Source organism: Haplochromis burtoni, unplaced genomic scaffold, assembly GCF_018398535.1.
Source record: "Haplochromis burtoni strain Fernald_Lab_line unplaced genomic scaffold, NCSU_Asbu1 Contig_37, whole genome shotgun sequence".
Lineage (NCBI taxonomy): Eukaryota > Metazoa > Chordata > Actinopteri > Cichliformes > Cichlidae > Haplochromis > Haplochromis burtoni.
In genome coordinates this window covers 1,568,843-1,583,310 of record NW_024582398.1, presented here as the reverse complement: position 1 = coordinate 1,583,310, position 14,468 = coordinate 1,568,843, and the positions used below count along the sequence as shown (strand labels likewise).

The following is a 14,468-nucleotide window of genomic DNA, read 5'->3' as shown; positions in this document are numbered from 1 at the left end:
AACACAAGCACTGTGTTAATGATGCAAGTGGAACAAAACAAGTCACTGTACCCAAACCCCGGCAGTAGAGCCCCCTCCCCCCTGTCCTCCACCCACGTAGGAAAATAGGATGCTTCATCTGTTACGTCATCCTCATTCTCCGTCTATAGAAGTTTAATTGTGAGATACAAACTTTCAATGTGCCCAAAAATAGCATAAGCTGCTGAACACCAGAAAAAGTATTTTAGGCATGACGGGAAAAAAACAACTGAGTCTCCATAAACACTGCAGAACAGGTCGAAAAAGGCTGTTTACGTCACCCTGTGAAGAAGAGCTTTGACTCTGCTGCAAAATAGAAACAAATACACACTGCATGGCCAAATTAAGGATCACACGGCCCATATTTACCCGGGCGAGGAGCAGAAAATGGATGGATGGTTGGACGGATGGATGAACACACCAATGGGTGTTCACCCTCTTGACCTACATTTGAAAAAAAAAATGGCAATCTGTCGCCATCTAATGGTGAAAATGGGGCAGCGCACGCAGCCGATACTGTTGATTTTCTGCAAACAGGGCTCACCTATTACTAAAATCTCCAATCCCCATGCACCAGCAGCAGACAAAAAAATAGCACCACATTGATGAATGCATATCACCCACTGACTGATACATATATTTTTTTCCTGCAGCATCTATCTGGCGTCATCATCAGGCGCCCGTATTTACTTCTGGTCCAGTTAGTTGCTGCTGATGCCTGCTGCGATGGAGGTAAACAGGGACGAAGCGGAGCGCTGCATTGACATTGCAGCGGCCGCCTTAACCAACCAACAGCCGGACAAGGCGCAGAGGTTCCTGGAGAAGGCGCAGAGGCTCTTCCCGACAGAGAAAGCCAAAGGTAAGTCAATATGGGGGGAAAGGGGGAGGGGGGCGCACATTCAGCTGCGAAGATGCGCATCATCACCTCCACAGCCTGCAGCATCACCTGCACTCCTCATGAGCAGCGCATGTAGCCAGGGCCTTTGATAGCACTTAAGCTAGCTGGTTCATTTATGCAGCTTCTGCGTTTTTTCTCATTCTTTTTTTTGTACGAATTTCACTTTAAAATGAAGTGTCTGCAGTGCTTTAATTTGTTTTTCTAACAGAAAGCTAAGCCTTTAATTTAGGTGAACAGGAGTGGACTGGGAGAAAGGCTAAATAAGTCCTAGATGTCCAAGATTACTACATGCTACTTTCCCATGATCATTTCAAAAAATATTTTTGACAACACAGGTATTATCCTTCTGAGCTCGCCAATCTACAAACCGGATTGCAAAAAAGTTGGGACACAAAACAAATTGTGAATAAAAACTGAATGATGTGGAGATGGCAAATGTCAATATTCTATTCAGAATAGAACGTAGATGACAGATCAAAAGTTTAATCCGAGAAAATGTAGCATTTCAAAGGAAAAATATGTTGATTCAAAATTACACGGTGTCAACAAATCCCAAAAAAGTTGGGACAAGTAGAAATAAGAGGCTGGAAAAAGTCAACTTGAGCATAACGAAGAGCTGGAAGACCAATTAACACTAATTAGGTTAATTGGCAACATGATTGGGTATAAAAAGAGCTTCTCAGAGTGGCAGTGTCTCTCAGAAGCCAAGATGGGTAGAGGATCACCAATTCCCACAATGTTGCCCAGAAAGATAGTGGAGCAATATCAGAAAGGTGTTACCTGGCGAAAAATTGCAAAGACTTTGCAGTTATCATCATGAACTGTGCATAACATCATCCGAAGATTCAGAGAATCTGGAACAATCTCTGTGCGTAAGGGTCAAGGGCGTAAACCCATACTGGATGCCCGTGATCTCCGGGCCCTTAAACGACACTGCACCACAAACAGGAATGCTACTGTAAAGGAAATCACAGAATGGGCTCAGGAATACTTCCAGAAACCATTGTCAGTGAACACAATCCACCGTGCCATCCACCGTTGCCAGCTGAAACTCTACAGTGCAAAGAAGAAGCCATTTCTAAGCAAGATCCACAAGCTCAGGCGTTTTCACTGGGCCAGGGATCATTTAAAATGGACTGTGGCAAAATGGAAGACTGTTCTGTGGTCAGACGAGTCACGATTCGAAGCTCTTTTTGGAAATGTGGGACGCCATGTCATCCGGACCAAAGAGGACAACCCAAGTTGTTATCAACACTCAGTTCAGAAGCCTGCATCTCTGATGGTATGGGGTTGCATGAGTGCGTGTGGCATGGGCAGCTTGCATGTCTGGAAAGGCACCATCAACGCAGAAAAATATATTCAGGTTCTAGAACAACATATGCTCCCATCCAGACGTCATCTCTTTCAGGGAAGACCCTGCATTTTTCAACAAGATAATGCCAGACGACATTCTGCATCAATCACAACATCATGGCTGCGTAGGAGAAGGATCCAGGTACTGAAATGGCCAGTCAGCAGTCCAGATCTTTCACCTATAGAGAACATTTGGCGCATCATAAAGAGGAAGATGCGACAAAGAAGGCCCAAGACGATTGAACAGTTAGAGGCCTGTATTAGACAAGAATGGGAGAGCATTCCTATTTCTAAACTTGAGAAACTGGTCTCCTCGGTCCCCAGACGTCTGTTGAGTGTTGTAAGAAGAAGGGGAGATGCCACACAGTGGTGAAAATGGCCTTGTCCCAACTTTTTGGGGATTTGTTGACACCATGACATTTCACCATATTTTTCCCTTAAAATGATACATTTTCTCAGTTTCAACTTTTGTTCCGTGATTTATGTTCTATTCTGAATAAAATATTGACATTTGCCATCTCCACATCGTTGCATTCAGTTTTTATTCACAATTTGTTTTGTGTCCCAACTTTTTTGGAATCTGGTTTGTAGCTCAATACTAAATAAATACAGAAATACAACATTCAGCTGAATAAAAACAGAAAAGTGATCAATATAGCCACACATGCAAACAAATGTACTATATTTATTGGTGTGGAAAAGTTTGTCTTTTTCTTGTTTTTGTGTTTTTGTATTTTTTTTTGTACATTTGTGCCACTTACATGCTTCAGATCATCAAACAAAATTCTCTGATAATTGAGTACCTCTTGGAGTACCAATAGTACTCCAAGAGCACATCAATGGCTCATCCAGAAGGTCACAAAATTCTGTGGACTGATGAGACAAAAGCTGAACTTTATAGAAAGGTTGAGTGCCTTTGCATCTGGCAGAAAACACACAGCATTTCATAAAAAGAACATCAGACCAGCGATCGGTTCCTGCGTTGAAGCTCAATAGCACAAAGCAACTGAAAAGCAACCAGCAAGTCCACCTTTAAATAAAAACCAAATGAAGGTTTTGGGTTGGCCTAGTCAAAGTCTGGAGTTAAATTCTATTCAGATACTTTAGGATGACCTTAAACAGACCATTCATACTGAAACAATTCTGCCAAGAACAGTGGGCCAAAATTCCTCCAGAGTGATGTGAAAGATTCATTGTGAGTTATCCCAAATGCTTGATGCCAGTTCTTGCTGCCGTGGATGGCACAACCAGTTATTAGGTTTAAGGGGCAATAACTCTTTCCCACGGGGCAGGTAGGTTGGTTCGTTTTTTCACTTAATAAATGAAATCCTGATATAAAAACTGCACTTTGTGTTATATTTGAGTTATCCATGTCTAACATTAAGTTTTCTTTGATTCTCAAACATAGAAGTGGGACAAATGTGCAAAACAAATATGACATTAGGAAGGATGCAAATACTTTTTCGCACCACTATACATGGTGGCATGTGCTTGTGCCCAACTTTACCTCTTCTTAGATTCCTGTGGATACCCACATACACCCCAGATACGCCTTAGACCATGACCCACCTCACATATAAATATAAAACCTGTTAAAACTGCAGCCACAGCATATCTGAAAATAAAATAAAATAAATAAAGCTGCAACAAGCAGACAGATCCCCCAACTAAACTATATTTAGTTTTTAGTTCGATAGTGAGACATGGATAGTCTCACTATCGAACATTTTGTGTTTTTAACTGCTGTTGAGTACTTGATAGAGTATCTTTGAACATATCTTCTAGTATTGCTGGATGTAATAGCAAAGAATGGATTTACACCCAGACAAGATATCCATTCAGACTTCAGCGGGGTGTCGGAGCCTCGACAACGGCAGAACATAAAGGAGAACGCCAGACCTGAAGAAAAGCCTGCAGAGTCTTCAAAATCCTACATGGCTGATCAGCTAGAAGCTGTGAGGAGGTACGTAAGACTGCTGATTACATAAACATACTGTTGGTTAAAATAAACTCCTTGATGGGTATATTGACTGCAATTGTGATTGAAATTTGTAATCATGTGCTCTCTGCACAGGATAAAACAATGTAAAGACTTTTACGAAATTCTCGGGGTGTCGAAAGATGCCTCAGAGGATGAACTGAAGAGATCGTATAGAAAACTTGCTTTGAAATTCCATCCAGATAAGAACAGCGCTCCTGGGGCAACAGAGGCGTTTAAAGGTAAGACGGTGACTAAACTCATCCAAGGTTAATATAGCACTTACAGAAAGCAACTTATAGCAGCTTCATGTTATAACTTTCCAACAGCTATTGGCAGCGCGTACGCTGTTCTGAGCAATGTTAACAAAAGGAGACAGTACGATCAGTGTGAGGAAGGGAGAAGACATCCTTCCAGACACGGCCCAGACAATGGAAACTTTGAGCCGGATATTTCACCTGAAGAGCTCTTTAATATGTTCTTTGGAGGAGGTTATCCATCAAGTTAGTCTCATAGTTTGGTGTTTCCATATAATGCATGTGAGACGGAGTATTTTAATTGCAAATATATATTTCTGTGGTGCGTTTTTTTATGTGCTAAATGTGTTAAATCAATCTAGGCCATGCTCACGTATACAATAATGGGCGAATGCGTTACCAAAGGCGGGAGAGAAGAGAGCGACAGCAAGATGTAAGTTTGATACTTAAAAAGCTAAACTGTAACTGTATAGAGTTGTTTATGTTTTGCCAGCAGGGGGAGACATTTAGTCATCTGCCATTTTACAAGCTGAGGCTTCTCTCAGAGACTGTGTGTGTTTGTTTGTAATGTGTTTTTCCACAGGGAGGTCTCGCCCTCTTTGTGCAAGTCATGCCCATCCTCATCCTGGTTATTGTGTCAGCTCTCAGCCAAATAATGGTCAACAGCCCCTCCTACAGCCTCAGCTTCAGGCCGTGAGTGTGATCCTTGTAACACAAGAATCTAAAGTAACACAACTAACTGTTGTTCTGCAAAACTGCGAGGGACTTAGACAAAAGATTATCTCTACGTTAGCAGAATCCAACCCAGGTTTTTTTCACGGTGCTTCTGCTTTCACTCGATCTTTGCATAAGCTGGGTGGTCGTGTTAGATTTGCCTTCACAGTATTTGCCGTTGTTTCTCCTCGTATTAATTTGCTGCTACCTCTGTTAGTTCCAATTAATCACAGAGCTCCTCTTGTTTGTGCTGCTGTCATGTGTCTTGTCCCGTTCCCAGTACACTGCCTTTGTGTGTTCAGATATACGCCTGCAGTTTCGGGCCCTGCTTTAAACCATTGTCAGCAGTGACTCATGTTAAGACAGACAGATGGTGCAAGATCTGTGCTGCATTCTGTCATATGATAACACTCCCACACTCTGGCCTGTTGTCACGTAGGTCAGCAGGTTACTCACAGAAGAGGCTGACTGAGAACCTGAAGGTGCCATATTATGTGGGGGAGCAGTTCTCCAAAGAGTTCACTGGTGTGAATCTGAAAAATCTGGAGCGGACGGTGGAAGATGATTATATTTCCAACCTTCGCAACAACTGCTGGAAAGAGAAACAGCAAAGTATGACAATAAATGATTCTTATATCTGAATTTAAGCATGAGTATTGGTGTGATTGTCAGTGTCATTATCAGTGCTGAGATCATTTTTTAATTGTGTGTGTGTTTGTTTTTTACAGAGGAAGGAATGCTATACAGAGCTCGCTATTTTGGGGACAGTGATCTATACCAAAGAGCACAGAGGGCTCGCACACCAAGCTGCGCCAAGTTGTCCGAGATCACAGCTTCTTTACATGGATGAAAATGCTTTCATGATTCAAAGCAAGTTCTTCAAACTCTGAATATTTTCTCATTTTGGCACCAGGGATGGGGCAAAATATTGACATTCCAATATATAGCATTGATTCCCCTTGATTAACTTAGGGTTGCAGGAGGGCTGAAGCCTATCCCAGCTGGCATGGGGCTAAAGACTGAATACACAACCAGACAGACAGCCCGTCAGAAGGCTTTCCGCTTGGTTATCCTCTGTTTTCTCAATACCATATTTGGCTTCAGTATGTCAATACTTGTATCATGCAAGCACATCAGACCAATTTTACTTACCAGAATCACAGCTTCATGACACTTGAACCTCTAAAAAGAATGGTGGTAAAGTCAACAAAAGTCAACCAGCTTGCTGTGAAGACGTTTTGAAAAAGGCTTTTTTTTTTCTTGTCTCCAGGTTTCCAGAATCACTACAAAAGATTACCAGTAATTTATTAAGATGCATTTCTACAATCTGGAGGCTGAAGATGACTCAACAAGGAGCAGACCAGCACCACTCGTCACCAAACAGATCACACAAACTAACTCAAACAATTTCTGTGGAAGTCTAGTATGTGGTAAAAAGATATAGCGTTAATATAGTGTTTTAGAATGGAAATGGTACCTAAAATAGCTTGCTATCCTCATAAAATGTGGGTTTGAAAAACTTTAGGTTACTTGCGCAACTCTGGTTCTCAGAAAAGCATTCGTTTCGATGGCTCACTATGCGATGCTCCTCCTTAGGTATTCCTCAGAAATATTTATTTCATTATGCCAATCCTGATTGGCTGATGATCGTAACAAACATGTCATTCAGAACCAACCACCCTTAAGTAGCTTGCACAAATAAGCTATCTTTATTCAAGATAAGCTAGGCAGCTAGCACCCAGTTAGCTAACACTCCTGTCTGTGGACAGTAAAGCTGGCTAGCCTGTATTGCAGGTTGAGAGACTGCATAGTAGAGGTGAATGATACAAATATCGAATGTATCGATATCAACACTGTGGTATTGGATCGATACTAGTATGATGGTATTCATACTTTGTTTCTATCCTCTAAGTTTGGTATGTATCCCACTGAATTGTGTTAAATGAATTCTTTTGTTTGTGTATTTTTCCATTACAAAAAATACCATAGTATAAAAACAAAACTATTTTTTTGTGGGGACTGTTACATCTATTTTATTTATAGCCTATAGCACATTTAAACAACAGAAGTTGACCCAAAGTATTTAAGAGATAGGCACATATACCAAAAACACTGTTACATGAAATACATGAAAAACTGGAAGTTGTGTTGACAAATTCTTGTGGAAAATAAAAATCATAGTGATTTGTGGTCATGAAAACATGTTTAGAATTTGCTAATTTGATGAGGATGTGATCACCAATCAATTAGGATTGGCATAATGTTTCTGAGTACACAGGGAGGCGCATTCCATGTCTAAACTTCAAAACGAATACTAAGAATGAGAACCTCCAAGCACTAAAGAAAGAACATAAAGAACACTTTATATTTGTTTTCGGGGGGAATGGTATGAAAACAGACCATACTTAAGTTATATGTAGTCATATGGATGTTATTTATGTAGCAATATAACAGATGCCACATTGAATGCCACCTTGATTTTATGCTGTAATTCAATGGAGAAAAGTTTGAGGGGTTTTGATTTTAGATGCACATTCTCAGACTATGCAGTAGTAATCTAATACGTCAAATGTCTAGGCTGTTTAGACACTTGAACACCTGAAATTTGTCTTCTTCTGCTGTGTGTGAGATAGCCACTAGGACATGTCCCTGTCACTTTACCTCCTTTAAATGTATTAAGGGCAAACATGTAGTACAACTTCACAATAAATGCCATGAGAATGAGACGTGGCGATCCACAAAATGAGACTTTAACCAGTTCAAGTTGGGAACTGTCACGTCTCTGCTCAATCTGTCGGAAAAAGCCATTTTTTGTCTCACTTTTTAAGTTTATAGTATGCTACTTATTCTTTGTATTATTTCTTGGAGAAATAGATTATAAAGAGAGGATAAGAAAACCATGCAGATCTTGTTCACTTCGTTTTTCCACCATGTTTTTAATTCTAGATGAAAATAAACATGGTTGCTCAAGCGTGCTAAGTGTGACTCTCTGCTGTGAACAGAACAGGGACAGAATGGGAGATAAAAGCTCAGTCAGCGCATTTGGCACGTACAGTGTGCCGGCCGGCCGGCTTACAGAGACAGGGAACTAGAGACAAGGCGGCGTGCACGTTCAGCTCTTCAGTGACGTGCAAAATGTGCCTGGCAGGATGTGCAGCGTCACATTCTTTCAGCACAAACACACTCAGCTGTTTTTTTTGCAGACTGCAGATGCTGCACATCTGATTCATGACTTTGACTTCTTCAAATTTCACACTAGCTTTTTTTTTTTAGGTTTTTAAACTTTTGCGGCATCGTACATGATGTGGCTTTAATGGCTGCCACATATTCCTGTCAGCTGTTCTGCATCGGAATACCGTTAACCACTGTACCTCACCGCACCAGCTGGTGTGCTCTAGTGTAGTTTGCGTTTGTAGATTTTGCAGACTGGGTTCACACATGCACGCACATTTGAAGACTTGATGTTCATTCGCTTTCTCTCATTCTTAGATCTCTCCTAACTCTGTCAGCGAAGTCAACTATGGATCATTTGGATATGAAAGATTGAATAAATAATAATAAGAAAAAACAAAATGTTAGAAAACAATAATTTATTTGCATTCGATAAAGGTACAAAAAAAAGTTCACTGAGTATTTGAATATCAACCGAAGCAGGACAGGGCTGCACAACACAAGATCAAGTTACATTTGTAATCTTAGCCGCGGCTTGCACAAACAATGCACAAGGCAAGCAAGGGTAGGCCTTTCACACTTCACAAAGGTTACCAAATGTTCTCTTGGTGTACCACTTCATCAGGCTTTGTCCAATTCAATTAACTGTCATGTATAAAAAGAAAAAGAACACAATGAACTTCAATAATAACTATAACAATATAGCTAGCTGCCGTTGTTTAGTTTCAATAGAAACTGAGGTATGCACTTCCAATACTTGTAAATGCCATGTCACCAGATATAATATGATGGTTACATGTTGTCATTTTAAAATCTGAATGTCAGTGAGTGAGTATTAGGAGCACTGCCTGCTCCAGGTACCATAAAGTTCAGCCCCTTTACTGTGGGAACAGTAGACTACATCATGACAAAGTCCATCTGATACACTTCAGAATGCTTCATATACATGTAATTACAGTAATAGGCCCCTTTGTGAGCTTTTATTGTCCTCTTGTCAGCATCAAAGCACATCAGTGTTTGTATTACTTAACATTCCTCAATTAGAAGATCTTCAGAACTATACAGCTTCTTCTTGATCACACGGAAACCAGTGCTAAGTTTAATAGCTTGTCTCACTACTGGAGTAGAAGGCGACTTTGTGCTAAAGAGTCCTTGAATTTTAGGCCAAAGGCCGCCCGACTCTAGCCTCAACACCAGAGCGAGCTGAAATGTAGGGACAAGGTATGGGTCCACAGATAGCTGTCCCATGCTCTCACAAACATCCCCTTGCTCAACGCAGAGGTCAATGAGAGCCCCTCTTAAACCGCAGGGCTCACTAGCTGCCAGATGAAGGAGCTCTTGTCCAATGTGCTCCAGAAGTTTGTCTGGAATGAGCAGTTTTGTACATCTTAAGGCGCAATTTGTGTCTTTGGCTTCTCTCAGACTTCGTGCAATCAGGTCCACTACTTCTTTTAAGAGTGTCTCCTCCATTGGATCATAAAACAGGTCCTCATTGAAGGCACACAAGTCACTTGAGACATCTGAGCCTGTGTAAAAGCAAGAATGAGTTAGAACCTGAAACTTGCATACAGAAGAAAAGAATCATGAGATGTGAGATGCCTATGCAGCATTGCTTACCTGAGTCTGAGAGATCACTCCTGCTGCTATTGTTGGACCCTGACTCCATACTCCTGCTGCTGGCAGGTGTGCTGAAATCAGTCAGTCTTTGAACCAGTTTGCCCCAGGACAGCCTTCTGTCGCTGCTGTCCACTGGAGAAGGAGGTGAGCTGCCGATGTCAGTATATGCAAAGAGTTCAGGCATGGTTGTCCTCCCTGCAGTATCAGCTGCTTATGTGGTCAACTGTCACAGGAGAAACAAAGGCAACAGATGAGCACCCAACTACTGCCGTTAATTCCACGTTTAACGACTTAATTAAACATACATATCAGGCTTTTGAGGTATAGCTTTCTGCTAAAGATATGAACAATAAACATTTTCAAAAAGAACACCTTTTTAATTTGACTGCAGCTAGAAGCTGTTTCACTGTCAAAATTAGCTGTAAACTAGCAAAACCGGCAAATAAATTAATTGTACTTACTCGTTATTTAAATTCTGCGTGGTTCAAGGTCGCGGTGGATGTTTAAGATGCGTAGTTTTAACGGTTATTGTCTGCAATTTGTATATGGAAACTTCTTTCCTCTGCTCTTCCTCTCTTTCTCTCACCAGCTGCCAAGCTCTGCAGTCTGTCCTGCAACAATGTTTATATATGTGGGCTGCGAGGCCACGCCTGTCTCTCCCTAACCAGCCAATCAAAAAGAGAGGCACGACACCAGCGCTGCTTCTTGCCTGGTAACATGCCAGCAGAGAAGAAAGACAAACAGGAGGGGGAGGAGGAGGAAGGGGGGTGGTGGGGGATGAATAGCAGACCCTAGTGTTATGGATATGTTTCAGGGGACTTGAGTGGGCTTGAAAATGATCTTGTTGTTTCTTTGTTTGATATCTTATGTGGGTATTTGGTAAACCGTTTTTCTGTATGTGCACCTACATTTTAACAGAATGTAGGCCTGGATGAGCAGGTTCAGTGTTGCAGTGCACATTACGTCACCTGTTTTGCTAAACCATTACATCAGAATTTTTTATCTGGCACACAGAGATGCAGAGAACACTCAGTGCGCTGTGCTCAAGGCAAAACAGATAATAAAAACGGCTATGGGACACCTCTTTCTACATTTACCCTTGAGTTACAAACAAAAAGACTGCACAGAAATTTCATATGTTATCATCATCATTATTATTAGAGTTATTTAGCAACGTTCTACGCAGAAATGCACCGGGGGGTTGTTATTGTAGCATCTTTGCACCATTTATTACTTCATCACAAAAGATAGCAAAGTGTTTTAAGGCATAACACAAACTGTGTATGAGAGTAAAAACATATAGCGGATTTGTTAGAATGCAAAAGCAAGTTATTTGTGTCGGGGCCATAGGCTACATACTACACATTTTGCTCACAGCTGTATGTTGGAAAGCAGCCATGCAGCGTAGCGCTGCATTTCTGCACGTGTGTAGGCGTGGAATACACTGTACTTTGTTAGACAGGAACTGAAATACATAAACACGTGTAGGAACACTATGTTCTGAGGTGGATGCTATAAAAAAGTTATCAGAAAGCTTTAGCAGGGGACGTGGAGTAAGAAGATTTAGTAGCTTGAGTAAAACAACAAAAACTATGAGAAATCACTTTTTAATTGGATTCTCAGAAAGTGTGGCCAGAAACAAACTAGAAAAAGAAATTTAGGCTCCAGCCAGAGGTGTGTCCTGTTGTGTTCAGGGCTGTCCTGAAACACTCAGTACAGTACAGTACACTCTGTACACTCCCACCCTTCACTTGCTTGAAGACAATCATTCACTGAGGAAAACACCAAGTTTGCACGTTTACTCACTGTCACCACAAGACAAAAGTGGCACGGAAAACTGCACTGATGGGTTTCAGACTTTAGCTCATTCAAAGAACAGAATGAACAACAATATCAAAATACATACCACAAAAAAAGCAGCACAAATACTTTTCTATCCTTGGATTTAACAAAACTTAACACAGTGAGGTGGAGTTGGACAAAATACACACCAGGCAAAACAAACAGCAACCAATGTGAAGAATGTCCCAAGTCTGATTTTATTTACAAGCTCTCTTTGTTTTGTTCCAATTGCTGGCGGAGTAAGGACATACACAGAAAGGAGAAGAGACCAACAGTGCAGCAGGCTTTACGTTTATAAGTTACATTGGAGCCATTTGGAAACACAATGCTTCTCTTCCAGGGATTTAATACCAAATGTAGTATTTACATTAACATGAAGGCTAATTCCAATGAGAGAATCATCTTGAACAGCCTAAGGCAGATGGAAAATCTGTTAACTTGTGAATTGTGTAGTTACTAATTTATAAGAATGTTGTTGACAAGATTTTATTTAGTGTGCTGGGTTTAATGTAATAAGTGGTTTAAAAATAAAACAATCATATAGAAGTGATAAAATAACACATCTCACATTTGGGATCTCCAGATAACACTTTAACACTTTTAAACTTATGATACAGAATACAGAAGGAATATCATGTGTAACTTGAAAAAAAAAAAAGGTTACATTTTCCTTCTATTTGGCTGATTAAATAAGCAAAAGACATCTGAATCTCTTTATTTAAGATGGTGTGAATCCCAATAGCTGTTCAATAGGTTTATACCGCCACTCGTCTGCTTCTAGCTCCTCCACCAAGCTCGCGAGTTTCTCCATTCGAGACACTTGCTGATCTGTAAGAATGGACATTACTCATTAGTATACCTGTTTCTATTAGATCAGGGGTGTCAAATGTAAAGCCTGGGAGCCAGAACTAAAGATTTTAATTTGGCCCACATGGCTTTAGAACAACTGAAGGTGGGCATAAATTTTAGCCTTTTATACAGTTAAAATACAGTTAAATAATGCTAACCATTTATATGATGCCAACGTGATTAAGTAACAGATCAAAACAAAAAATGTGTTTTTTCACCGTCTATATATCTCGCAGGGATTAAATTTGTAGTTACACTGTGAGAAACGGGAGTTTCACTCATCCAGCCCATTTAAGATGAAGGTAGGCTATATGTGGCCTATAATGTAAAATGGGTTTGGCACCCGTATTAGATCAACCAAGACTAGTGTGAAGCTATGCAAATATAGTTAGACTTACCATGTTTAACCTGTTTCAGTGTTGAGGCAACTTGGTAGCTGAATACAGACTCGCATAAAAATCTGTCAGAGCCATCTAAAAAGAAACGTAAAATGAAAAAAAAAGGTCAGTCAAATAAAGAATTCTTATTCAAGCTTTCGTCTCCAGGGTAATAAAAACCAAAACGTAGATTTCAAGCTACATCAGAAAGAGATCTTAAAATATTTCATATATTTATGACATAAGAAGTACAACAACAGTAAAATACAGCTAAAATAGTTTTGGGTTTTTTTAAAAAACATTACAATGTCAAAGCCTAAGAGACAACATCCATTAGTATACACTCAACCACCATTTTATTAGGCACACCTGTTTAGTGGCTTGATAACGCAAACATGCAATCAGTGAATCACGAAATCAAGAAATGCTGCATGGTCAGATGAGTCTCGATTTCTGCTGCCACATTTTTAGGGTCAGAATTTGGCGGGACCAATATGAAAGTATGGATCCTTCCTGCCTTGTATCACTGGATCTCGCTATTGATGGTCTAATTGTGTGGGAGATATTTTCTTTCTTGAGTATGATTTAAATGCCACATATTACCTGAGTATTGATGTTGATAATGTCCACCCCATTATGAGAACGGTGTACCCATTTTCTGATGGCTGCTTCCGGCAGGATAACACACCATATCACACGACTCAAATGATCTCAAACAGGCTTTTTGAACATGACAATGAGTTCACTGTATTCAAACTTCCTCCACAGTCACCAGGTGGAACAAGAGATTTGCATCATGGATGTGCAGCAACTGTTTAATAACATCATGTCAATATGGACCAGAAACTGGGAAGAATGTTTCCAGCACCTTTGTTGAATCTATGCCATGCCCCACACAGCATAAAAGACTTAAGGGTTTCGCTTTATCTTAATTTGTCTACCATGTGCAAGAGAAAGCTCTTGATTGTGAAGAAGAGAGGCAGACTCTGCTTTGTAGTAACATATCTTTCTTAAATACTTTAGAAACACAGGCACATATATTCTCAGTGTTATACTAAAGTTGGCAGATATTATAATATTAAACTATTATGTTGCAAACCTCCTACCATTATATATGATTTCTATTTCCTGGCTATTTGGGAGCATTTGGGCAGCTTTTATACAAGTACTTTTATCCGGTTTTCCTTCATCGTACCTTCCATCATTTCCCCTGCGCCTTTTGGATACGTATAGAGGACTTTCCTTGGTGGGATGAGCTCGGAAGCACTGAACCCAGAGCCAGTCACGGAGCTGCCGCTCACTCCTCCCGCAGAAGAGGACGAAGAAGACGCGGCCATTGCCTCGATAAACTTTAAACAACACACACAACAACGACTGTTTTTACTACCAGTTTA

General features: G+C 40.5%; 3 protein-coding genes across 3 annotated transcripts; 1 reads left to right on the top strand and 2 right to left on the bottom strand.

The window, feature by feature from the left end:
* The first annotated feature begins 511 nt into the window (after nucleotides 1-511).
* Nucleotides 512-8,923, top strand: dnajb12b (DnaJ heat shock protein family (Hsp40) member B12b). Its single transcript, XM_005919563.3, has 9 exons — nucleotides 512-877; nucleotides 4,055-4,232; nucleotides 4,344-4,489; nucleotides 4,577-4,750; nucleotides 4,867-4,937; nucleotides 5,088-5,197; nucleotides 5,658-5,830; nucleotides 5,947-6,088; nucleotides 6,489-8,923. Exons 1-8 carry the CDS (start codon nucleotides 733-735, stop codon nucleotides 6,066-6,068), a joined length of 1,119 nt encoding a protein of 372 aa, XP_005919625.1. The 5' UTR covers nucleotides 512-732; the 3' UTR covers nucleotides 6,069-6,088; nucleotides 6,489-8,923.
* ddit4 (DNA-damage-inducible transcript 4) lies at nucleotides 8,794-10,626 on the bottom strand. Its single transcript, XM_005919562.1, has 3 exons — nucleotides 10,468-10,626; nucleotides 10,007-10,229; nucleotides 8,794-9,915 (listed from the first exon to the last, which is right to left on the bottom strand). The coding sequence occupies exons 2-3, from the start codon at nucleotides 10,188-10,190 to the stop codon at nucleotides 9,416-9,418; spliced, it is 684 nt and encodes a 227-aa protein (XP_005919624.1). The 5' UTR covers nucleotides 10,191-10,229; nucleotides 10,468-10,626; the 3' UTR covers nucleotides 8,794-9,415.
* A 1,396-nt stretch (nucleotides 10,627-12,022) lies between these two features.
* anapc16 (anaphase promoting complex subunit 16) lies at nucleotides 12,023-14,411 on the bottom strand. Its single transcript, XM_005919565.2, has 3 exons — nucleotides 14,270-14,411; nucleotides 13,096-13,170; nucleotides 12,023-12,676 (listed from the first exon to the last, which is right to left on the bottom strand). The coding sequence occupies exons 1-3, from the start codon at nucleotides 14,409-14,411 to the stop codon at nucleotides 12,567-12,569; spliced, it is 327 nt and encodes a 108-aa protein (XP_005919627.1). The 3' UTR covers nucleotides 12,023-12,566.
* Nucleotides 14,412-14,468: the final 57 nt, after the last annotated feature.